Source organism: Dendrobates tinctorius, unplaced genomic scaffold (assembly GCF_039654945.1).
Source record: "Dendrobates tinctorius isolate UK_male_01 unplaced genomic scaffold, ASM3965494v1 ptg000019l, whole genome shotgun sequence".
Classification (NCBI taxonomy): domain Eukaryota; kingdom Metazoa; phylum Chordata; class Amphibia; order Anura; family Dendrobatidae; genus Dendrobates; species Dendrobates tinctorius.
In genome coordinates this window covers 46997981-47021773 of record NW_027361687.1, presented here as the reverse complement: position 1 = coordinate 47021773, position 23793 = coordinate 46997981, and the positions used below count along the sequence as shown (strand labels likewise).

At 45.4% G+C, this 23793-nt stretch overlaps 2 protein-coding genes across 4 annotated transcripts in view; one reads left to right on the top strand and one right to left on the bottom strand.

Annotated features, from left to right (window-relative positions):
- The window catches only part of LOC141082910 (uncharacterized), a 221842-nt gene that overhangs the window by 156759 nt on the left and 41290 nt on the right, over nt 1–23793 (bottom strand). The window lies entirely within an intron of this gene.
- Nucleotides 5490–23793, top strand: part of LOC141082908 (Fc receptor-like protein 5) — a 77225-nt gene continuing 58921 nt past the window's right edge. For all 3 annotated transcript variants that reach the window (XM_073566958.1, XM_073566957.1, XM_073566956.1), the window contains exons 1-2: nt 5490–5581; nt 7495–7515. In XM_073566958.1, the coding sequence (XP_073423059.1) occupies nt 5551–5581; nt 7495–7515 (52 nt within the window). In that variant the 5' untranslated portion in view covers nt 5490–5550. The remainder of the gene's footprint in view (nt 5582–7494; nt 7516–23793) is intronic.

Below are 23793 nucleotides of genomic sequence, written 5' to 3'. Positions count from 1 at the left end.
GCGGCTCCCAGCAGGCTCTCCCTCCACTCCTTCCCCAGCCACTGATCTTCAACCTGCCGTCCGGCAGGGTCGGCCTCCAGGCTCGGTGGTTCCACGGGGAGGCTTCCTGGGCAGGTCTCCCGACGAGGCTCGATTTCCTGGTGCCACCGCCATTCCAGGCGTCCGATACCACGACAGCCGCAGCGTCTCATTCCGTCCGGTGTCCAGTAGCTGAATGGTGCCAAACAGCCGTAGCAGGTCTCTCCACCCGGGCCACTCCCATTCTTGGGTGGTGCGGTGGTCGGTTTCTCCACCCATCTTCCAGGGTCCAACATGAGGGGGCGGTTATCTCCAGATGAACACCACTGCCCCCAGGGGCGGATCTGATATAGCCCCGGATCATCCAGATCAATTAGCAATGTCTGTGTCTCTTTTTGGTGTCAAATCGCCACAGACATCTTTCCAGTTCTGGTACCGCTCTGGTTCTTCTGGTGACAGAAACCAAGTCCCAAATTTATAATCTACCAATAAAGCAGCTCAAGTTCTTTTACTTTCTTTCTTCTGTCGCAGGTTTGCCGCTGAAGTTGAAGTATTGGTGGCAGCGATCCTGCCGACTGCGCCAAATGTAGGAAGGTGGCCCAGCTTGGGGGGTGGTCTCTTGTTTACCGCGAACAGACATCACAGACAAGAGACGGAGGCAGTTTTTTGGGTACAACAGATCCAAGTTTATTAGCCGTCCTCCTGACGACCTCAGCAATACACCGCAGCTCTTCCACAGCTCTCCATATTCAGACCCGGGTACACACACCTTTCTTCTGTCGTTGTGATGTTTCTCACGGTTCTGTCACTGGGACCGCCCTATGCCTATCTACCGCCAGCACTTCACCGGTCAGAGGTCGTCGTCAATTTGGTACCCCCGGGGCCTCGTCTGTTCTGCGGTTCTACGTGTCGGGGCCACCCCCTGACTTCTTTTCTACTCAGTCCCCTAGTTGAGCTTTCCACACTGTCCGTACTCCTTCACTGACTCCTCTCCTTCTGAGCTCCTCCTGGGACTGGAACTTTCTGGAACCCTCCTGTCCTATCTATAACCTTCCCGGCTCCCTGTAATCCCACCCCCCATGACTAACGGTTTCTAGAGCCATAAGCTGCTGTCAGGTTCTGTACTCACACTCCCCCCTGCCATCTTATGGTCAAACCAGAGTACTGCACCCATTCTACACTTTTCCTAGCTGTTTCCATTCTGTCATTACTAACATCTGTCTAAAGTGCACAAACCGTCCCCTCTTTCTTCTGACAAGTCCATTCGTCCGGTCACCTTCCCCACATAGTTCTGGGCTAATTCCTGACCTTTCTCAGAATCATCCTTAACCCCATGAGGCGAGATCTTTTATGGAGCCCCAGACTGAGGAAGATTCTTCTCGTGTTTCTTCCATTTTCTAGTAATTGCCAACAATTATTGCCTTCTCACCAAGCTGCTTGCCTATTGTGCTGTAGCCCACCACAGCTTTGTGCAAGTCTAGAATTTTGTCTCTGATGTCCTTAGGCAGCTCTTTGGTCTTGGCCATGGTGAAGTGTCATTGAGTGTGTAGACAGGTGTCTTTTATACAGGTAACAAGTTCAAATACGTGCAATTAATACAGGTAATGAGTGCAGAGTAGGATGGCTTCTTAAAGAAAAACTAACAGGTCTGTGAGAGCCAGAATTCTTGCTGGTTGATAGGCGATCAAGTACTTATTTCATGCAATAAAATACAATTTAATTATGTAAAAATCATACAATGTGATTTTCTGTTTTTTATTTTTTGATTCTGTGTCTCACAGGTGAAGTGTACCTACGATAAAAAAGAAAGACCTCTCCATTCTTTATAGGTGGGAAAACTTGCAAAATCGGCAGAGTATCAAATAGTTATTTTCCCCACTGTATATAGGCATGTATTTACTACCGATGTCATCTTATCAACTCTGTGCTTCAAGACATTTCCGGGAGTCGACCTTTAATCTTTCATCATTTGTCTGGTTTTTGTCATTTCACATCCTCTTTCTCTTCATGAAGCAATGATACAGAGGAGTTCAGGTCTGTTGTAATGTCAGACTTCCCTCATCATTTCTGTTTTTCATTGAAAATATTTAGTAACTCAAGTAAATTGTGAGTTCTTAAAACTATTACCACCCACATTTCTACTTGTTTCCAAATTGTATTCATAGGAACACAATATTTCTTATGATTTTAAGTAAGGGGCATTATATGCCTAATCACAATGACATTCATATACCTTGCAAAATATACACCTCAGCAGCTGCAGTACATTTTTGTGAGACATAGGATATGGGATAATTTACTAATGGTCCAACCTCTGGGACCTCCAGCTACTAATATAGGGACTTTGTAACTCCGAGAACAGGGTGTATATTTGGCTTCTGCTCCATTCATTGGCCATGGTACTGCTGATTTCAGCATTTGGCTATTTCCAGCAGTTCCAGAGACAACAGATGGAACAGAGATTGAACATGTGGACCTTTTAATGATTTTTTTTTACTAAGTGACCCTGATAAGTGAAAAATTCCCCAAGAGCTCTAAAAAAATCTTAAATAGGAATATTTACCGTACTTTTTCACATGACTGTATGTTAATGGAAATTCTTTATTACAATATAATAGCAGGAACAGTAACTGTATCATATGGGGGCATTGGATAAAGACCTAGAGTAATTACAGGAAATTCATGCACTTAACAGGATGGATGAGACCTATAAGAGAAACAGAAAAAGGAAGCCTTTGGCAGAATTTTCACTGAATGTGCAAATATAAAATAAAAGTAAAAAAACTATCACAAGACGTAAGATACTAAGAATGGTTGTCTGAGGTCACAGTATGGCCTCACTGTACTACTGAGGCAAACCACAGAAGTCACTGAACACAAAGGGAAGGTGACTTCTAGAAGAGCAACACCTGAGTAGACTGGTAGATATTTCTCCTCCAGTGGGATAAAAATAATATTTAAAGTGCCATTCACATAGTCTATGGCTATGCTCCAAATTCCCAAAACCTGACAATTCGTGATATGTTAGAAATAGGTAAGAAAAACATGCTAACCTCAGACTGATGCCATACATTGACCATCTGTTACCCATGGACTGGTAGAGAGGTTATTTTCTTTTACGTGGTGGCATACCCTTTTACAAAAGTGATGAGACCAGTTCTAGACTGAGATGGCAAAGGGCATACAAATAGGTGAAAATACAACCACTTTATTCACAGGGAGTTAATAAACATGAACATTACATAGTCTTTTATGAGTTGACATGCATGATGTTTACAGAATCTCATAAGAAGAAACAGTCTTGGACAGAGGTAGACAGTCGGTATATAGTAATGGACTTGCATCCCTTTTACTTGCATTTGTGACACTTTATTTTTACTTCTGTCAGGCTGCTGACAATCTCCTCAGCAGCACCTCCTTAACTCTGTCAGCAGCACAGCACATATTCACAGTGCAGAGTGTTCATATTCACATCTCTTGTAGTAGTAGCTCTTGTATGCCAATTTGCACACTCCTATTCTCAGTTATGCTATTCGATGGCTGAACCCTAATAGTTTTTGTTACTTTCCCCCACTTGCTTGCTGGCTAAGACACAAGACTTTCCGCTGGGCACATAGTTTTCTCCTCCTTTGCCTATCGGCATCTGTTTGACTTCTACTGTCAGAAATCAGTAATCTTCGAAAGGGTTGTCCATTACTTGGAAATCTCTAATTAAAATTGCATAGTTTTCCAAGCAAAATAAAAAAAGTATGTCATCTATTGCTGCTGACAACATCCTGTCCTGTATAAAATATATGATAGGTAGTCAGTCCCACACACTGGTGATGGCATCACTGATATAATATAATATAATGTTTCCCTTACTTGCGTTTAAAACCTTCATCATCAATTTACTCCACAGACAATAATTATACTTAGAAATAATTGTGCAAGAGAATTCAGAGCATTCCTAGATCAGACAAACAGGAAACAGGAAATCATTGATCGGAACAAAATGTTGTCAGTCTGCAGTTTTCATACTTCATGCACACTATCTCCCAGAAATGTTTTGTCCAAGGTGAAAAGTAGACTAAATACTGTATATATCATTGTCTGCCAGAGAGTATACAGCTGAGTACTGTGTAGAGGGAGAAAGTTGGCACTCATCTCTTGCTTGGCCTCCTTTTTATTGCATGTTCCTTTAGGATCTACAGTTTGCCTTTAAGGATTGCTGTACTGCGTATAAATGCTTTTGCTTTGCAGGAACCACGGTTGTTGAATAGTGCTGTGACTTGACGAATGAATGAGAGGATTTTGGGGGGCTATTGCCACAATGGGTGCTAATTAAGCACAGGAAGATCCAGGTGCCAAAGGAGAATGCTAGAGAGAGCCCAGAAATTGCACCACTGTGGAGATGCTAGACTGGAGAACGTGACCTCGGCCATAGGCTGTGGAAACCTGTCCCACTGGAGGATAGTCATAATTTTACTGAGGGGTTCTGGATTCATGGATGGTGGGACATGGTGCCTAGTGGCATGTGAGGAGCAGTGAGAGCAGGTTATCTGCGGGATCAAGTGTTGACCAAAAAATTGGGACTTGGTGAGTGATTCACAACATTGAAGTTGAGCTATAAATGGATAAGTAATGTCCTTGGCTAAGAGATTTGAGCCTTTAATGGTGGCATGTGGACAGGACCCAAATTCATGATCCCTGAAGAGATTTGTCAGGATCCAGTGTGGTTGAAAGTCCGGTATTTAAATTCAAGTGAACCTGTAGTTATCTCCTGGGGAAGCGTGATGGTGGTGATCAGGTTGACATGTTGGCTTGAAATGTGACCTGGAGACATAGTCCCCTAAGGAAATAGACAGTGTAGACAAGTCAAAGGCATGGGTGGCTCGTCTAAATAACTGGTCAGCTAGAGTTGAGCGACTCTGGTCGGATCGGGTTTCATGAAACAAAATTTGTTTCAGATGAAACTGGTCCGACTAGGGCAAAAAAAGTCGGAGTTTCGTCCGAAACCCGACCCCAATGCAAGTCAATGGGGATTAAAAGTCGGCATTGAGTGGATGACATTCATTCGCTCAATGCCGACTTTTAATCCCCATTGACTTGCATTGGGGTCAGGTTTCGGACGAAACTCCGACTTTTTTGCCCTAGTCGGACCAGTTTCATCTGAAACAAATTTTGTTTCATGAAACCCGATCCGACCAAAGTCGCTCAACTCTACTTGTCACCAAAGAGTGCCTTCGCTTTGTACCGCTGAGGATACTTACCTCATCCCAGAAACTAGCCTGGGTATATTCTTTTGAGCACTGCACACACCACTAGCAAAGCCATATACTAAAAATTCAGCCTCCAATACTAATACAGTGACCTATAACTTTCCCAGGAATCATGTGAATGGTCAGTAACAAGGTGCTGAAGCAGTTTTGTGTCCAGAAACCCAGAAGCCGTCCCTCCAGTTTTCAGGAAACCAACATTTCATTTTTTTTCATATGCTTTTCCTACAGGAGAAAAACAACATCCATTCAGCCACAGATAAGCCCAGGCATCATGTCAGCACTAGTCCTGTGTCTGCTAACCTGTGAGTATGAATGCATCTATTGTATTATGGACTTATTATAGTGTTATACTGTAGCTTTTATATACTATTATCCTTATTCTTTTATGGTCATGCATGGAGTCATTATGTCTGCTAGATATAATAGTATTACAGACATAGTCTGTTGAGTAAAAACTTTTTTGTACTTTCTGATACACAGAAGTGTTTATTCTATATTACTTGCATTGTAAATTGAGATTATTCTTTTTATTGTGTTTATTTTTGTATATTTTGTTATATTATTTACAACTGTAAAAAAAATGGCACATTACAGAATAATAGCGCAATGATAATTAGTCATTGTATCATTTTACACTAGACTTAAAAAAATCTATAAAAACATTTAAAGATAATTTTTTGACCCATTGTCCAAAACAAAATGCAAATAATTTACCACTATGACAAGTATCTGAAGGACAGTTCTCTGTTTCAGCCAAAATCCCCTAAAATCAGTGCAAATCAGTCATGAAAACTGAACCTTAGCTGACACTTTACTATACCATAATGTGCTGTGTGTCTACATTTAGGGAATTGTGGATCTCTAGATTATTAAAATAAATCTTTTACCTAGGCAGGATGTTTAATCCATCTTGGGCACAGAAGATACTGTCAAAATCTTTAAAATCTCTACAGAGTCCAAGGAATTGGCTATAAATCTTACCCGGGTTTCCATCTTGCGTGGCATTTTTTTATGATGTCCACTCTATGATGATTGGTGGGGTGTCCACTAGTGATGAGCGAGTATACTCGTTTCTCGGTTTTTCCAGAACATGCTCGGGTATCCTTCGGGTATTTTGGCGTGCTCAGAGATTTAGTTTGTGTCGACGCAGCTGCATGATTTGCGGCTGCTAGACAACCTGAATACATGTGAGGATTCCCTAACAAACAGGCAATCCCCACATGTATTTAGGCTGTCTAGCAGCCACAAACCATGCAGGTGCAGCGTAACAAACTAAATCTCCGAGCACGCCAAAATACTCGGAGGACACCCGAGCATGCTCGGGAAAACCGGATCAACGAGTATACTCACTCATCACTAGTGTCCACTCCTTCTCAAATCTCTTATTTGCAAACCTATTGGATGATGGCATGAAACTATTGGGACTAAGCGTATTATAAGCTAGTACAATATTACGGGAACCTGTAAAATAAAAGTAGAAGACACATTTGCCAGCAGAGAACCTTCCTTCCAAGTTGTAGACCACTAGTATTTGTGTAGTGCTTCACTCATGTAGCACATGTTCACAAATGTCATTGGCTACTAGTCAAGTGGTGTCAACACTGGCAAAGCTGAATCTATCCTTCTGGCTTCCATATTGGAGCTAGGCACTCAAATGAACAGTTGTTGCCCTGGCCATTATCAGTCTCATAAAGTCCAGGAGGCTCATGGAAAAAATGGAGACCTTCTGGACTCCTAGAAAACTTGGAAAATATATCCAATGTTGTAGAAGCCATCTGATGCCTCTCATTAGAAGGCAGCTCTTGACCTGAAGCTTTCTTTGCCGTGAGGTCTACCTCCAATGCCCAGAGTCACTTTTAATGGCCAGAAAACGGGTAATCAAATTATAAAAATTAGATTTTTCAACTGGAACTGGTCTATGAAGTTTAATCTCTCCGAATGGTGACTGTGTAGAGAAACCGAGCTCTTCCTGTGGTTTTGACTACATAAATATAAAATATATAATAACTGTTAATATAGATCAATATAATAAAACACTGTGATAAGCATCATTTAAGATATGACAATGTAACATTATATTACATATAACAACATAATAAATATATCATATAATTTATAATGATATAAAAACAATTACACATGTAGTGTATATAATAATATAATAAAGCATAACATAATCGATTCAGTGAAGTCTTGTATTTTTCTTTTCACACAGTAACTTTTCTACCCATTTTCGGTAAGTACTATTGTATTTTGTAAAAAAAAAAAAAAAAAAAGTATTATTGATTGCTGACAATTGGGAAAAAGGATGGAGAGGTTATGGTTATTTACTTTAAAATGGGCATAGAAAATGTAAGAAGGATGTTGAATCATTAAAAGTAAATTAGAAAAGAGGGGAGTCTTGTAGTGACTAGAGTTGAGCGAAACAGGTCGCTCAGATTCAAAAATCGCCGACTTTCTCCAAAGTCGGGTTTCGCCGATCGAAACCCGACCCTAGCGTGAGGTCGGCCATGAGGTCGCCGATCAGCGCGTCAAAGTCGCGTTTCAAATGATGCGTTCAGCGCCTTTTCTCACCCAATGATGGAGGACGCACACTGTGGGCAACGCGATGACATGTGCAGCGGCCACCAACATCTTAGAGAAGGGCACTGAAGTGATTGGCTTGCTTTGTGTGGCATCACAGTGGGTATAAAAGGCTGTGAACGCCAACTGCCATCTTACTTATGCCGATCTTACAATAGGGAGAGGTTGCTGCTGCTGATTCTGAACAGGGAGAGCATTAGGCAGGGAAGAAGAAAAAAAAACTGCTTCAGCTGATAGCGCTTTTCACTGTACAGTTAGTGTGCAGTGAAAGGGGAGGATTTTTGTTGTGTGCAGCAGTGCTGGTGCTGATTAGGCTGTCTTTTAAGGCTACCTGCTAGCTGCATTGATGTGTGCACACTGCTGTTCAAGCTGCTTTTTTCAAAGCACTCCAAATTTTATTATTTTGTCCTGGTGAGTTACTGAGCATTCATTTTTTCACACACCGTCTAGCGGTGTACGCTCCTCACACCTTACCTTGTCCCGGCTGGTATCACGGACAAATAGAAGCTATCTGGGTGTGACTCTGGAAGAAAAAGCCGAGGAGTTTGTCCGTTTTTCCAGATCTACACCCTAGTCGTGTCCGTTTTTCAAACAGTTTCGTATATCTGCTCTTTGATAACGGTAAAAACTAGACAGAGACAGCATGTGTCAGTCCGTATACAAATACACGGAGCTTGACAAATTTACATACACACACCGTACAGCGGTGTATGCTCCTCACACACTACCGTGTACCGCCTTCTATCACGGACAAATAGAAGCTACCTGTGTGTGACTCTGGAAAAAAAGCCGAGGAGTTTTTTTGTTTTTCCAGACCTACACCTTAGAGTCCTGTCCTTTTTTCCAACAGTTTCACATATCTGCTGTTTGATAACGGTCAAAACTAGACAGAGATAGCATGTGTCAGTCCATATACAAATACACGGAGCTTGACAATTTTACATACACACACCGTACAGCGTTGTGCGCTCCTCACACACTACCGTGTACCGCCTTCTAGCACGGACAAATAGAAGCTACCTGTGTGTGACTCTGGAAAAAAAAGCCGAGGAGTTTTTCCATTTTTCCAGACCTACACCTTAGAGTCCTGTCCGTTTTTCAAACAGTTTCGTATATCTGCTGTTTGATAACGGTCAAAACTAGACAGAATCAGCGTGTGTCAGTCCGTATACAAATACACGGAGCTTGACAATTTTACCTACAAACACTGTACAGCGTTGTACGCTCCTCACACACTACTGTGTACCATCTTCTAGCACGGACAAATAGAAGCTACCTGTGTGTGACTGGAAAAAAAAGCTGAGGAGTTTTTCCGTTTTTCCAGACCTACACCTTAGAGTCCTGTCCGTTTTTCAAACAGTTTCGTATATCTGCTGTTTGATAACGGTCAAAACTAGACAGAGACAGCGTGTATCAGTCCATATACAAATACACGGAGCTTGATAATTTTACATACACACACCGTACAGCGTTGTATGCTCCCCACACACTACCATGTACCGCCTTCTAGCACGGACAAATAGAAGCTACCTGTGTGTGACTCTGGAAAAAAAGCCAAGGAGTTTTTCCGTTTTTTCAGACCTACACCTTAGAGTCCTGTCCGTTTTTCAAACAGTTTCGTATATCTGCTGTTTGATAACGGTCAAAACTAGACAGAGACAGCGTGTGTCAGTCCGTATACAAATACACGGAGCTTGACAATTTTACATACACACATCGTATAGAGCTGTCCGATTCTCCAACAGTATTGTATATCTGCCGTTCGCATTACAGTCACTTTTATACCTAGTCAGCGTGTGTGTGTGACACTCCGTAAATACATATACGGAGATTGTTAGTTGCACAAGAATTGTATACAACTGTACACTTCTGATACAGTTCCGTATATCTACTTGTTGGATTACGGTCCAATACATACTGTGAGAGCGTCTGTGACTAACATAATATATACGTTGATTTAATTTGTTTAATACACCTTCAGAGCTGGACGCTCCTCATACAGTACCATCTCTCTGCTGATATTTTTGGTACATTTTCCCAAACATGAGGAAGTATGGTGGAAGAGGCTGCGGACGTGGGCAGGGGGCGCAGCTGGTACTGATGGTGCTGGTGCATCGGCTGGTTCTCGCAAAAGCACAATAGCAGCTAGCGCAGGAGGTGTTGAGCCTGCGTCATCCTCTGGCCCAAGAAGGCCTGTAAGGTTGCCTTTTCTTGGAGTAGGAAAACCGCTTTTAAAGCCGGAGCATCAGGAAAAGGTTTTGGTGTACATTGCCGAAACGGCCACCAGCTCTATTGCCTCCTCTTCTGAACGGTTGAAACCTGCAAGCACAGAGTTGTCAATGCAGGGTTCTGGTCATAAAAAAAACCCTTTCCATGTGTCCTTCACCCCCACCAAAAGTTAAGGATGCGGCAGCCCACACTTCAGATTACTCTATGGAGCTCTTTTCACATACCATGCCTGGGTTATCCAGTCAATTCCTGAATTCCCCAGTCCAAGATGAATCTTACATGGAGTGCACTGATGCACAGCCACTGCTAGAAGATTCTGCTGGTGCATTGACCCACAGCACTACATTGCTCTCGCAGTCTATTGAGCCAGAATCTGACCCTGATGAAACCCAGGTGCCCCTTCACGCATGCTATACCACCTTACACGGTGACACAGAGGAAGATAAAGAGGAAGGTGCAGATGACTTTGAAGAGGAGGTGATGGATGACCCAGTTCTGGACCCGGATTGGCATCCATTGGGGAGGAGGGTGGTGCTGGCAATTGTTCAGATAAGGAGAAGGATCCGCAGCAGGCATTGACATCGCAGCAGCAGTTATCTAGCAGCCCGTAGCTGTCCTAAAACGTGGAACAAAAACTAAAATAGTTGCAGGACAGCTTGGCCAGACGGTCAACTTAGCACAGCGTGCAAGGCCAGAAAATGTTTACCATAATAGGAAGATTGCAGTGTGGCACTTCTTTGTCCAAAATCCTACTGATGAGGCAAAGGTTACCTGTAAGAAGTGCGGAAGGACCTTTAGCCGAGGTATACAACTCAGAAATTTGAATACCAGTTGCATGCTTAGACATTTAATCAACATGCACTTACAAGCGTGGACGGACTACAAAACCTCAGGTAGCACATGTGCACCTGCTCCGACTGAAGGTAGCCAACAACGCTCCATCGCTACCCACACTGTAAGACCACCGCCACCATTAAGCACACCACCAGCACTAAATGTGGAGGTGTCGTCGCAAGGCCAAAGCACTCAGGGAATCACAATGGTTTTTCAACACAACACTGAATCTAGGCCATCACCACCAATACCATCACCATCCCCCTCTCACTCCATCCAGTCCACTGCTACTTCCCTATATGCAGCTCTCCAGTCCAGCTCACCCTACCAGACACTCTGAGTAGGACAAGAAAGCACTCATCCGCGTACACGGTGTTTGAACGCCTACATTGCCAAACTAATCTCATTAGAGATGATGCCCTACTGTTTGTTTGAAAGCGAAGCTTTCCGTGACCTCATGGCCTACGCTGTCCCACGCTATGACCTACCCAGTTGGCACTTCTTTTCTCGAAAAGCCATCCCTGCCCTCCACCAGCATGTGAAAGACCGCATTGTCCATGCACTAGAGTTGAGCGAAATAGGTCGGTCAGATTCAAAAGTCGCCGACTTTCACCAAAGTCGGGTTTCATGAAATGAAGCCCGGCCACAGTGTGAAGTTGGCCATGCGGTCGGCGACCCAAGCGTCAAAGTCGGGTTTCGCCGAATGCTTGCACGTGACTTTTTTCAGCCAATGAGAGAAGCGGAGCATAGCGTAGCTGGAGTGGGAGTGGGAGTGGAAGTAGGAGAGAGAGAGGGAGAGAGAAAGAGAGAGAGAGATTTTGCCGCCTAGGTAGTCAGTGATAACGGCAGTAATTTTGTGGCAGCCATAGCCCGTGCAAAACTCACACACATACCTTGCCCGGCTCATACTTTGAACCTGGTGGTGCAGTGCTTCCTTAATAATTATCCGGAGTTAACATCCTGCTCCATAAGGTGCGAAGACTGTGATCGCACATCCGTCGCTCGGCCGTACACGCCAGTCGTATGCAGAAGCTGCAGCGATTGCTCCACCTCCCCCAGCACTGCGTAGACGTTGCAACAAGGTGGAACTCCACCCTGCACATGGTTGAGAGGCTGTGTGAACAGAGGCAGGCTGTAATGCATTTGTGGGAGGATACACAGGCAGGCAGTTTGAGGGATGACATGGAATTGTCAGGTGTGCAGTGGTCAAAGCTGAAAGATCTCTGTAAAGTCCTTCAGTGTTTTGAGGAATGCACATGGCTGGTAAGCGCAGACAACGCCATCATAAGCATGAACATCCCACTTATGCGTCTGCTCATGCAAGGTTTGACGCACATTAAGGATCAGGCGTCTGCAGCGGAGGAGGAGGAGGAGGGAAGCCTTGATGACAGTCAGCCATTGTCTGGTCAGGGAACTGTCCTGGATGAGGTGGAGGAAGAAGAGGAAGAGGATGAGGATGAGGGGGATGATTATTTTGGGCAGGAGGATATTTCTCAGGAGGCAAGAGAAAATGTTGGCGTTCCAAGGTCAGGTACAGTGCTTGTGCGTGACTGTAGGGATGTGGATTTGCCAGAAACTGCTCCTCCAACCTCCACGGGCAGTGCATCATTGACACCTGGAACATTGGCCTACATGTGCGATTATACCTTGCGGAACCTAAAAAGGGACCCCGCATTGCCAAAATGATGAGGGATGACGACTACTGGCAGGCCAGCATCCTCGATCCACGCTACAAAGGCAAATTACACAACATCATGCCACAGGAGAACCTAGAGATAATATTGGCAAACAAACAAGCAACTCTGGTAAACCGTTTGTTTGAGGCTTTCCCAGCACACAGCAGCGGTGCTGGCTCTCCCACGAGCCGTAGTGGGCACAATGGAAGAGGTGTGTTATGAATGGGTCATCGAGGAGGAAAAAAGCAACACACGCTAAGTCTCAGAAAACCAGAGAGGTTGGTAACTATGCAGACTGCAGAGCCCTGATCTTAACACACAACTAGAAGCGGTCGTGGAGCGTGCCTACGGTGGTCCTGGACGCCTCGTCACAAACGGAGAACAAAATAAGCCTAAAGTAAGAAAAGAGGAAAACTAACTCCCCACAGCAGACGCCAAAGGAAAGACAGCCCCCTACATGTATTGACGGTGAAGCAAGATGAAAACACAAACAAAGGCAGAAAAATAGGATGAGCAAACTATGGGGCCAAACTAACTTGAAAGGACAGGAAAGGAAAGATACTGTCTGCAATCTGCCAAAAAACCCTACCAAAAATAATGTCCAACGCATCTGATAACAAAATTAACCCTGAAGTCACTAGACTTCTCCCAATATATCAGCACTCTGGAATATTCTGTGAAAGAGCAAAAAGAGGCCAATCTAATAAAGTACAAAAAGACAAATTGGCAAATACAGAAAAATAAGAGTGGAAATTCAGCACAGCCCAGCCGGGCTGGCTGACCACACAAAAACTGAGTTGACCAATAAGAGCAAGCGTGAACATTAGCAAAAAGCAAACTTAACTTGAGATGACTGGAGCAGAGCTGAAGTCCAAGACCTGAGAAACAGACTGAATCACCAGCAACAGGATAGGGCGTTGGCTGTCTTATATCCAGTCTGATCCTCCAGAGATCCAATCACTATCCTCCTCGTCAGGTGGCAAACCATTACCAATTAAACTAACCTCACTACCTCCTGTCACTACCAGAGGGAGAACGGAAGGAGAACTCCCAGCTGGTGGAGCTGAAAATGAGCTCATAACAGTACCCCCCCTTGAGGAGGGGTCACCGAACCCTCATCCACGCCACCAGGCCGATCAGGATGGGCCCGGTGAAAAGCACAAACCAATCTATCGGCATGAATATCTGAGGCAGAGACCCAAGACTTATCCTCCTGGCCATAACCCTTCCATTTGACCAAATACTGGAGTCCCCGTCTGACCAAGCGAGAATCCAATATTTTCTCTACCTCATATTCCACATTGCCTTTAACCAAAACAAGGTCAGGAGGAGCCGCCACAGGAACTACTGGCTCAACAAACCTCGTCAACAGTGATTTGTAAAATACGTTATGGATTTTGAACGTAACTGGAAGAGCCAACTGAAAAGAGACAGGATTAAGAATCTCCAAAATCTTATAAGGTCCAATAAATCTTGGCTTAAATTTTGGAGATGCAACTTTTTGATAGGAATATTCTTAGAATACAACCAAACCATATCACCCACTTTAAACCGGGGACCAATGGTCCTATGCCGGTTGGAAAAACGCTGGGCCTTTTCCTGAGAGAGTGACAACTTATCCACCACTTGGTCCCATATCTGCTGCATTCTCACAACCACAGTGTCCACACCTGGGCAGGACGAAGATTCCACTTGTCCTGAAGAGAATCGAGGAGGAAACCCAAAATTACAGAAAAAGGGTGACATCAAAGTGGCAGAACTAGCTCTATTGTTCAGCGCAAATTCGGCCAAGGGCAAAAATGAGACCCAATCATCTTGATCAGCAGATATAAAACATCTTAAATAAGACTCCAAGGTCTGGTTTGTTCTCTCAGTCTGCCCACTGGTCTGGGGATGAAACGCGGAGGAGAAGGATAACTGAATTCCCAAATTGGAACAAAAGGCTTTCCAAAATCTGGAAACAAACTGGACCCCTCTATCAGACACAATGTTCTCAGGAATCCCGTGTAGCCGAACCACCTGTTGTAAAAACAAGGGTACCAACTCAGCGGAAGATGGCAACTTTGGGAGTGGTACAAGATGGACCATCTTCGAAAATCTATCACAAATCACCCAGATAACAGTCATTCTCTGAGAGACAGGAAGATCAGAAATAAAATCCATTGAGATATGGGTCCATGGCCTCCTGGGCACCGGGAGGGGCATCAGCAACCCACTAGAACGAGAACAGGGTTTAGACCGAGAACAAGTCCCACAGGACTGTACAAAATTCCTGACATCACGAGACAAGGCAGGCCACCAAAACGACCGACTCACCAAATCTCTGGTACCAAAAATACCTGGATGACCAGCCAATGCAGATCAATGGACTTCAGACCTCACTCTCTTTCTCCACTGGTCAGGAACATACAATCTTCCGATAGGGCAACGCTCAGGTTCATCCTCCTGAAATTCCTCCAGGGCGCGTCTCAAATCGGGCGAAATGGCAGAAAGAACTACGCCCTCACCTAGGATAGTAGTAGGCTCAGTCACATTAAGAGAATCAGCAAAGAAACTCCTAGAAAGGGCGTCTGCCTTAACATTCTTAGTGCCCTGAAGAAAAGAGACCACAAAATTAAAACGCGTGAAAAACAAGGCCCATCTAGCCTGTCTAGGATTCAAGCGTTTAGCCGACTCCAGATAAATCAGATTCTTGTGATCGGTGAGGACCACAAATTGATGTCTAGCTCCCTCCAACCAATGTCTCCACTCCTCAAATGCCCATTTCATGGCCAACAATTCCCGATTCCCCACGTCATAGTTGCATTCAGATGGGGAGAACTTTTGAGAAAAGAAGGCACAGGGATTCATCTTAGAAGTCACAGGATCTTTTTGGGACAAAACAGCTCCTGTACCAATCTCAGAAGCGTCTACCTCCACTTGAAATGGAAGTGGGACATCAGGTTGCCGTAGAACTGGAGCTGAAGTAAATCTCCGCTTAAGCTCCTGAAATGCTGAGACAGCCTCAGGAGACCAATTCAGCACATCAGCTCCCTTCTTGGTCAGATCAGTCAGTGGTTTGACAACACTAGAAAAATTACCTATAAATTTACGATAGAAATTAGCAAAACCCAAAAACTTCTGGAGAGCTTTCAAAGAAGTAGGCTGAACCCAATCATAAATGGCCTGTACCTTGGCCGGGTCCATTTCAATAGTCGATGGAGACAAGATAAATCCCAAAAATGAAATCTTCTGTACACCAAAGAGGCATTTCGATCCCTTAACAAACAGGGAATTCTCCCTCAAAATCTGGAACACAGTCCGGACATGTTCCACATGGGAATCCCAATCACTAGAAAAGATCAAAATATCATCCAGATAGATGATCAAAAACTTATCTACAAAGTTTCGAAAAATATCATTCATAAAGGACTGGAAGACAGAAGGGGCATTGGAGAGCCCAAAAGGCATCACCAGGTACTCAAAATATCCCTCTGGAGTATTAAACGCTGTCTTCCATTCATCCCCGTGCTTGATGCGAATAAGATTATACGCCCCCCTGAGGTCAAGCTTAGTATACCAGCAGGCACTCTTAACTCTGGAGAATACATCAGATATCAGAGGTAGCGGGTACTGATATTTAACCGTCATCTTGTTAAGGGAACGACAATCAATACACGGTCTTAATGAACCATCTTTCTTGGCCACAAAAAAAAAAACAATGCCTAAAGGTGACGAGGATGGTCTAATATGACCCTTCTCCAATGACTCCTTAATATAGAATCGCATAGCATCATGTTCGGGTACAGATAAGTTGAAAAGCCGACCCTTGGGAAATTTACACCCAGGCATCAACTCAATTGCACAGTCATAACTTCTATGAGGAGGCAAAGACGCAGACTTACTCTCATTAAATACATCAGAGAAATCAGCCAAATAATCAGGAATATCATGAGACTGAGGAGAGGTGGAGAAAACAGGAGGGTCCCTAAGAACACACTGACAACCCCAACTCACCACAGACACGGATTTCCAATCCAAAACTGGGTTATGAGTTTGCAACCAGGGGAAACCCAGAACAATAGTATCATGTAAATTATGCAGAACCAAAAATTTACAATTTTCTTGGTGGTCTGGGGCAACTCTCATTATCACCTGGGTCCAAAACTGAGGTTTATTCTCTGCCAAAGGAGTGGCATCAATACCCCTCAAAGGAATAGGCATCTGCAGAGGCATCATGGACAAGCCACAATGTTTAGCAAAGTCCAAATCCATCAGATTCAGAGCTGCTCCTGAATCCACAAAAGCCTTTGTGGAAAATGTGGACAAGGAGCAGATCAAAGTAATTGCCAAAAGGAACTTAGGTTGTACACTGCCCACAGCAAATGTGTGTGCAAAACGTTTCTCTCGTTTAGGGCAGACAGAAATAATATGAGAGGCGTCTCCACAGAAATAACTCAGCTTATTACGCCTTCTAAACTCCTGACGTTGCGCCCTAGACAACACCCCATCACATTGCATAGGTTCAGACATTTGCTCAGAAAGTGGCAGCGCCTCCCGTGTAGTCTTACATTCACATAAATGCCGATCAACTTGAATGGCTAATGACATAGAGCCATCCAGACCAGAGGAAACAGGAAATCCCAGCATAACATCCTTTACGGTCTCTGATAAACCTTTCCGAAAGAGAGCTGCCAGTGCACCATCATTCCATGTAGTAAGGACCGCCCACTTTCGGAATCTTTGACAGTATAACTCTGCAGGATCCTGACCCTGGCTTAATGCCAACAGGGTTCTCTCAGCTTGATCAACGGCATTAGGTTCATCATACAACAACCCCAAAGCCTGAGAAAATGCATCCACATTAGTCCGAATAGGATTTTCAGGTGTCAGAGAAAACGCCCAAACCTGGGGATCGCCGCGCAGCAAGGAGATGACAATTTTAACCTGCTGCACAGAGCTCCCCGGTGAGTTAGGCTTCAAGGCAAGAAATAATTTACAATTATTCTTAAAAATTCAGAAAATTAAGACCGATCCCAGGAAAACACATCAGGAGTAGGGATCTTGGGTTCAGCAACATGTGACTGAATGAGGTAGGTAGAAATTCCCTGCACTTCAGCAGCAAGTTGCTCCGCACAATCAGACAGTTGCTTAATCTCCATTAGGAGAGAAAAAAAATCCTCCTATGGCCCCAGAGAAAAAGAGGAAGAAATATTAAAAAAAAAAAAAAAAAATTCTGACACTTTTTTCCTTTCCCTTTTTTTTTCTTAAACAGTTTCTTCCTGCTTTTGAGTACCCTAGAATCTGCGGTATGGCTGGTGATTCTGTTATGAATGGGTTACCGAGGAGGAAAAAAGCAACACACGCTTAGTCTCAGAAAACCAGAGAGGTTGGTAACTATGCAGACTGCAGAGCCCTGATCTTAACACACAACTAGAAGCAGTCGTGGAGCGTGCCTACGGTGGTCCTAGACGCCTCGTCACAACCGGAGAGCTAAATAAGCCTAAAGTAAGAAAAGAGGAAAACTAACTCCCCAGAGCAGACCCCAAAGGAAAGACAGCCCCCCCACATGTATTGACGGTGAAGCAAGATGAAAACACAAACAAAGGCAGAAAAATAGGCTGAGCAAACGATGGGGCCAAACTAACTTGAAAGGACAGGAAAGGAAAGATTCTGCAATCTGCCAAAAAACCCTACCAAAAATAATGTCCAACGCATCTGATAACAAAATTAACCCTGAAGTCACTAGACTTCTCCCACTATATCAGCACTCTGGAATATTCTGAGAAAGAGCAAAAAGAGGCCAATCTAATAAAGGACAAAAAGACAAATTGGCAAATACAGATAAATAAGAGTGGAAATTCAGCACAGCCCAGCCGGGCTGGCTGACCACACAAAAACTGAGTTGACCAACAAGAGCAAGTGTGAACATTAGCAAAAAACAAACTTAACTTGAGATGACTGGAGCAGAGCTGAAGTCCAAGACCTGAGAAACAGACTGAATCCCCAGCAACAGGATAGGGCGTTAGCGGTCTTATATCCAGTCTGATACTCCAGAGATCCAATCACTATCCTCCTCGTCAGGTGGCAGACCATTACCAATTAAACTAACCTCACTACCTCCTGTCACTACCAGAGGGAGAACGGAAGGAGAACTCCCAGCTGGTGGAGCTGAAAATGAGCTCATAACAGAGGTGTTCATGGTGCACACAGCAGAAGTGGCGTTGGAGACAGGGGTTTAATGACCATGTTGTGGAATGATTTCACAAGTACCGCTCACACGACTGTGACAGGAGGCAGCAGTTGTCAACTATGGTTACAAACTACTTTTCCTCCCATATCAATGTTCTCCCTTACAGGTCATTCCCCTTTGCCTGTTGGGCCTCTAAACTGGACGCCTAGCCTGAATTGGCACAATATGCCTTACAGGAGCTCGCTTGCTCTGCTGCTAGTGTGTTATCTGAAAGAGTCTTCAGTGCTGCTGGATCAATCCTGACAGAAAAAAAGACCCGTCTGTCGACCCAAAATGTTGATGATCTAACCTTCATTAAAATGAACCATGCATGGGTTTCAAAGGATTTTGTCCCACCTTCCCCTGATGACACATAGGTTACCAGAAAAGTGTCTCGGTTTTTTCCTCCTCTTCCTCGGACTTGCCCAATTACGCCCATTGCAGCAGCTGAATGTCCAGCCAACACATCAACATATGCCAATTTTTAAACCTCCCTAACTGGTCTGCCCACCCCTCCCCCAACGGCTGGGGTCAAGACCTGGCACACCCGGGCAAGTGCCGTTGCTCTGAACAGGTTGATGGGCCCACTGATGGCCGACGGCAATGGCAAAGGGCCCCTCATAGTACAATACAGTGTCTCAGACAGTGGGAGGGCCCACTTGCCATCAGGCACACCAGCGTACTATGAGGGGCCCTGTGCCAGTACAGTCGACCACGATTGTGCCCCCCCTGCTTGGTCATGGCCACAGCACTTGCAAGTTGCAATACTTACCTCTCCCTGCTCCTCCGCTGTGTAGTCTGGGAAGTTAAATCCTTCACAGGGACGGCCACTAGAAATTTGGTGTATTGATCAATGATGGTTAAGATGTAGCTATGGCCTGTCCTGCTGGCCTCTACCTTCAGATGATAAATGGCTACCATTGTGACGGACTCAGCTCCTGCTGAGCCCATTTTTTGAGTGGACCCTCTGGGTCGTGGCACCCACCCACCGAGGGCGAGCTGACCTTGTGAGAATCCACCCCCTATACAGGGATTGTCAGGGGCAAGACCAAGGGGTTGAGCCACCATGACTGCTGGGACCAGACGGCCGGCTCAGGGGGACACTATGGGAGTGTCTGATGACCAGGGACAAGCAGGAAGCAAGACAAGACAAAACGTAAGTGCAAGGTATCTTCATTAAGATCTTCAGGATTACATTCAGTGCAAACGTGAAAACAAGCAAAACGTGCAAGGTGGGCTCGCAGGCACACCAAGGTTCATAGCATAGTATGTGCCAGGTGGCATGCCTAGGTACAGGTAAAGGCACAATGGTATCGGACTCCGGACCGCTGGTGACGATCAACATGATCTAGGCATCAGGCTGCGGACATCAGCTCCGGACATCAGGCCGCAGTCATCCAGCTTACGATCTCTGGCAGCGATCGGCAGGTTCCGGGCATCCGGCAGGCAAACCAGGGTTCAGGCAAGGAGGCACGACAGATATCCAGGCATGGTGCGTGTTAGGGAACACGCCAACGTCCAAAGCTAGGTGCGTGTGTAGGGAACACGCCAGGGTTCAAGGCTAGGTGCAAGGCAAGGTGCGTGTCTAGGGGACACGCCAGGGTTCAAGGCTAGGTGCAAGGCAAGGTGCGTGTGTAGGGGACACGCCAGGGTTCAAAGCTAGGTGCAAGGCAAGGTGCGTGTGTAGGGGACACGCCAGGGTTCACAAAACAAGACAGGGTGCGTGTGTAGAGACACGCCAAAGCACAAGGTACAAGACAGAGTGCGTGTGTAGAGACACGCCAAGGTCAGGGTTCAAGGCAGGGTGCGTGCTAGGAGCCACGCCAGAGTTCAAGGCAGGGTGCGTGCTAAGAGCCACGTCAGAGTTCAAGGCAGGACGTGTGCTAGGAGCCACGCGGGACGCACACCTCACTGGCCAGTGCCCACGGCTGTAGCGCCAGCACGAGGCACGACCTTGGCACAGGAGGCGGGCAAAGGAACCTTCATGCTAGGAGCCACACCAGGTTCAGGGCAGGGTGTGTGCTAGGAGCCATGCCAGGGTTCAAAGCAGGGTGCGTGCTAGGAGCCACGCCAAGGTTCAAGAAAGGGCTGCGTGCTAGGAGCCACGTAGGTGACACGCCTAACTGGCCAGTGCATACGGCTGTATACAAACACGAGGCACTTACCACGGCACAGGAGACGGTCAAGGGGAACCCACGCCGGGGTTCAAGGCAAGGACAAGGCTAGGAACAAGGCAAGACTAGGCAAGAAACAAGGTACGGAACGCAGAGCGGAACATAGGCAGAAACAGAGCCAGGTCAGAGCGAGGACAGAGTCTAGCAGTGGAGCATAGGCCGAAACCCAGAGCCGGGCCAAGGGAGAACCTTGGGACTAGACTTGGAAATGTGCAAGAGAGCACCAGAGGACATAGTTCGGAAAACCAGGCAGAAACGAGAACATGAGAAGTACTACAAGGCTCAGAATAGCAAAGACCAGACATGGCGAAACAGGTAAGGCAGAGAACAGAGGAAAGACTACAAGTCAAAGAATAGCTAAGGCGAGACATAGCAAAACAGACTAAGATAGAGAACAGCAGAAGGACTACAAGGCAAAGACAAACATGGCACGAGAGACAACACAAGACATGGCACAAAACAAGAGACAGAATACGAGCACGGAGTGTGTGCAGAGACGCACTACAGAGCAAAGTGCAAGGGCACAGAATAGAGGGAGCAACCCCACAGACCAAGAGCCGTGCAGGGAAGCAACACAATAATCAGGCCCTGAGCATATGAAGGGGCGGTCTAATATAGGGCATAGCACCTCCTCTTCCGGGTCAGGACCAGGGTTCAACTTCCAGTTCAGATGCTCCAGGATCACAGAGCGTAGTCACATGATCAGGGTTTCAGACATGACAAGATGATCACCGAACCAGACAGTGCAGGATCCTAGGAAGGACACATGATCAAAGATTCTAGACATGACGAGATGATTGCAGAACCAGACAGTGCAGGATCCTAGGAAAGGTCACATGATCAGAATTTCAGACATGACGAGATGATTGCAGAACCAGACAATGCAGGATCCTAGGAAAGGTCACATGATCAGAGTTTCAGACATGACGAGATGATTGCAGAACCAGACAATGCAGGATCCTAGGAAACGTCACATGATGAGGGATTCTAGACATGACGAGAAGATCACAGAAGGCAAAGCAGAAACGCAGGCATCTTGCAGCTCAGCAGACATGAGGTGAGTGTGCACACTGCTCTAGGGAACAAGCAGGATAGCAGACACAAGGTGCGCGTGCACACCGCTCCAGGGGTTCATGAGGCAAAACAGACATGGCGGACGTGACAACCATTTGAAATGGACGTCAACTTACAAGCGGATGCAGTGGTGGTTTATGATCACCTTTCACAGTTGTGATAGTCACAGACGTGTGACATTCCTGCCACCATTTTTCAATGTCTCCTCTCATGCCAATCCAATAGAATCGCCTACGGCCTGTGGCTTCTGTCTTTTGCACTCCAAAATGACCAGACACATCATGATAGGCAGTGAGGACCATGGGTACATCTCTCCCTGTGATCACAATTTGATGGAGACGAGTAACGGTGATGTAATCCACGCTACTGCGATAAAGCAATCCTTTCTTCACAAAGAACCGTTTTCGCTGTCTCCACAGACACAGTAATTGAGGGTCTGCATTGCCTCTGCAACATCTACCGAGAGGTTTTCCCGCGATGAGTAATTCCAAAATTTCTGCTAACACTCGACTTTGCGTCTATACTTGTATCCATGCAGTTTCCAGTAGCGGAGATTCTGGACTGGCTTACTGAGATTGAAATATATACGAAGATTTAAAAGTACCACAACACTGTATACTGGTGTACGCTATGAATACCTTTCCCTTTTTCCACTTTTTTAATTCTGGTGTAATACATAGTGAGCCTGTGAGTGTCTGTGTCTGACTCCGGAAGTATAGACGGAAATTTAACCCTAGACTGGACATACCTGGTATGTGCTGATACAGTACCTTGTTTCAAAAATTTGTATTAAGGTATCATCTGTAGGATAACCAACTGTGGGGGGGACCCTCTTCTTGCCGCAGACAAACACGAGACTGAGACAGAGTTTGTATTGAACAGGTCCGTTTTTAGTGCCCATCCTTCTGTCGACAACAGCAATTCACCACAGCCGTTTCACATTTCTCTGTACACTGGCCCCGGTACCTTCACTTCCTTTGTAACTATAATCTTGGCGTCCTCTGTGGCACTTCCACTGTGGTTGGCCTAGGCCCAAGCACCACAACACTGAACCAGCCTGAGCACACCATCCGTATGATATCCCCAGGCTGTCTTCGTCTGCGGCTACCGTCCTCTGGGCCACCCCCCCCGTGACCGCCTCAACTGTCAGTCCTCTCTGGAGCCTTTCCATTGTCTCTATTTCCTCAGCAGAACTTCCTCTTTACTGTGCTCCCTTCGCTGACTGACTCTTCCAGAACCTTCCCTCAGCCTTTTATACTTCCAGTTCTGGTAACTCCGCCCACCATCACCTAACAGTTTCTCTGACCAATGGCAGTTATTCAGTCCCACTCCTACACTCTCCACTGCCCTCCAATGGGCAAGCTAAAACACTGCACCCTTTCTCTTTATGTTAGCGGTTTCACACCTACACTGCGCTACACCTCTGCTTCTCACTACAGGCTGGTTTGCCTGTCAGTCCAACTTCCCTACATCATCCATAGTGAGTGAGCGTGTGTGGGTTACGCCTTCTATATATACCATAAATCGGAGAAACAAATTTTTACACTATACTCGATACAGCTTGTATCTTGTTATACAGTACCTTTGTTCGACATTTAGCATTACGGTCAAAACCATACTGTGTAAGCGTCTGAGAGTGACTACGTGATTATTTATACGGAGATTTCAATTGTACCCTAAAAAATATATACTTGCTATCTTGTTATCCAGGACCTTTTTTACAACATTTTTTA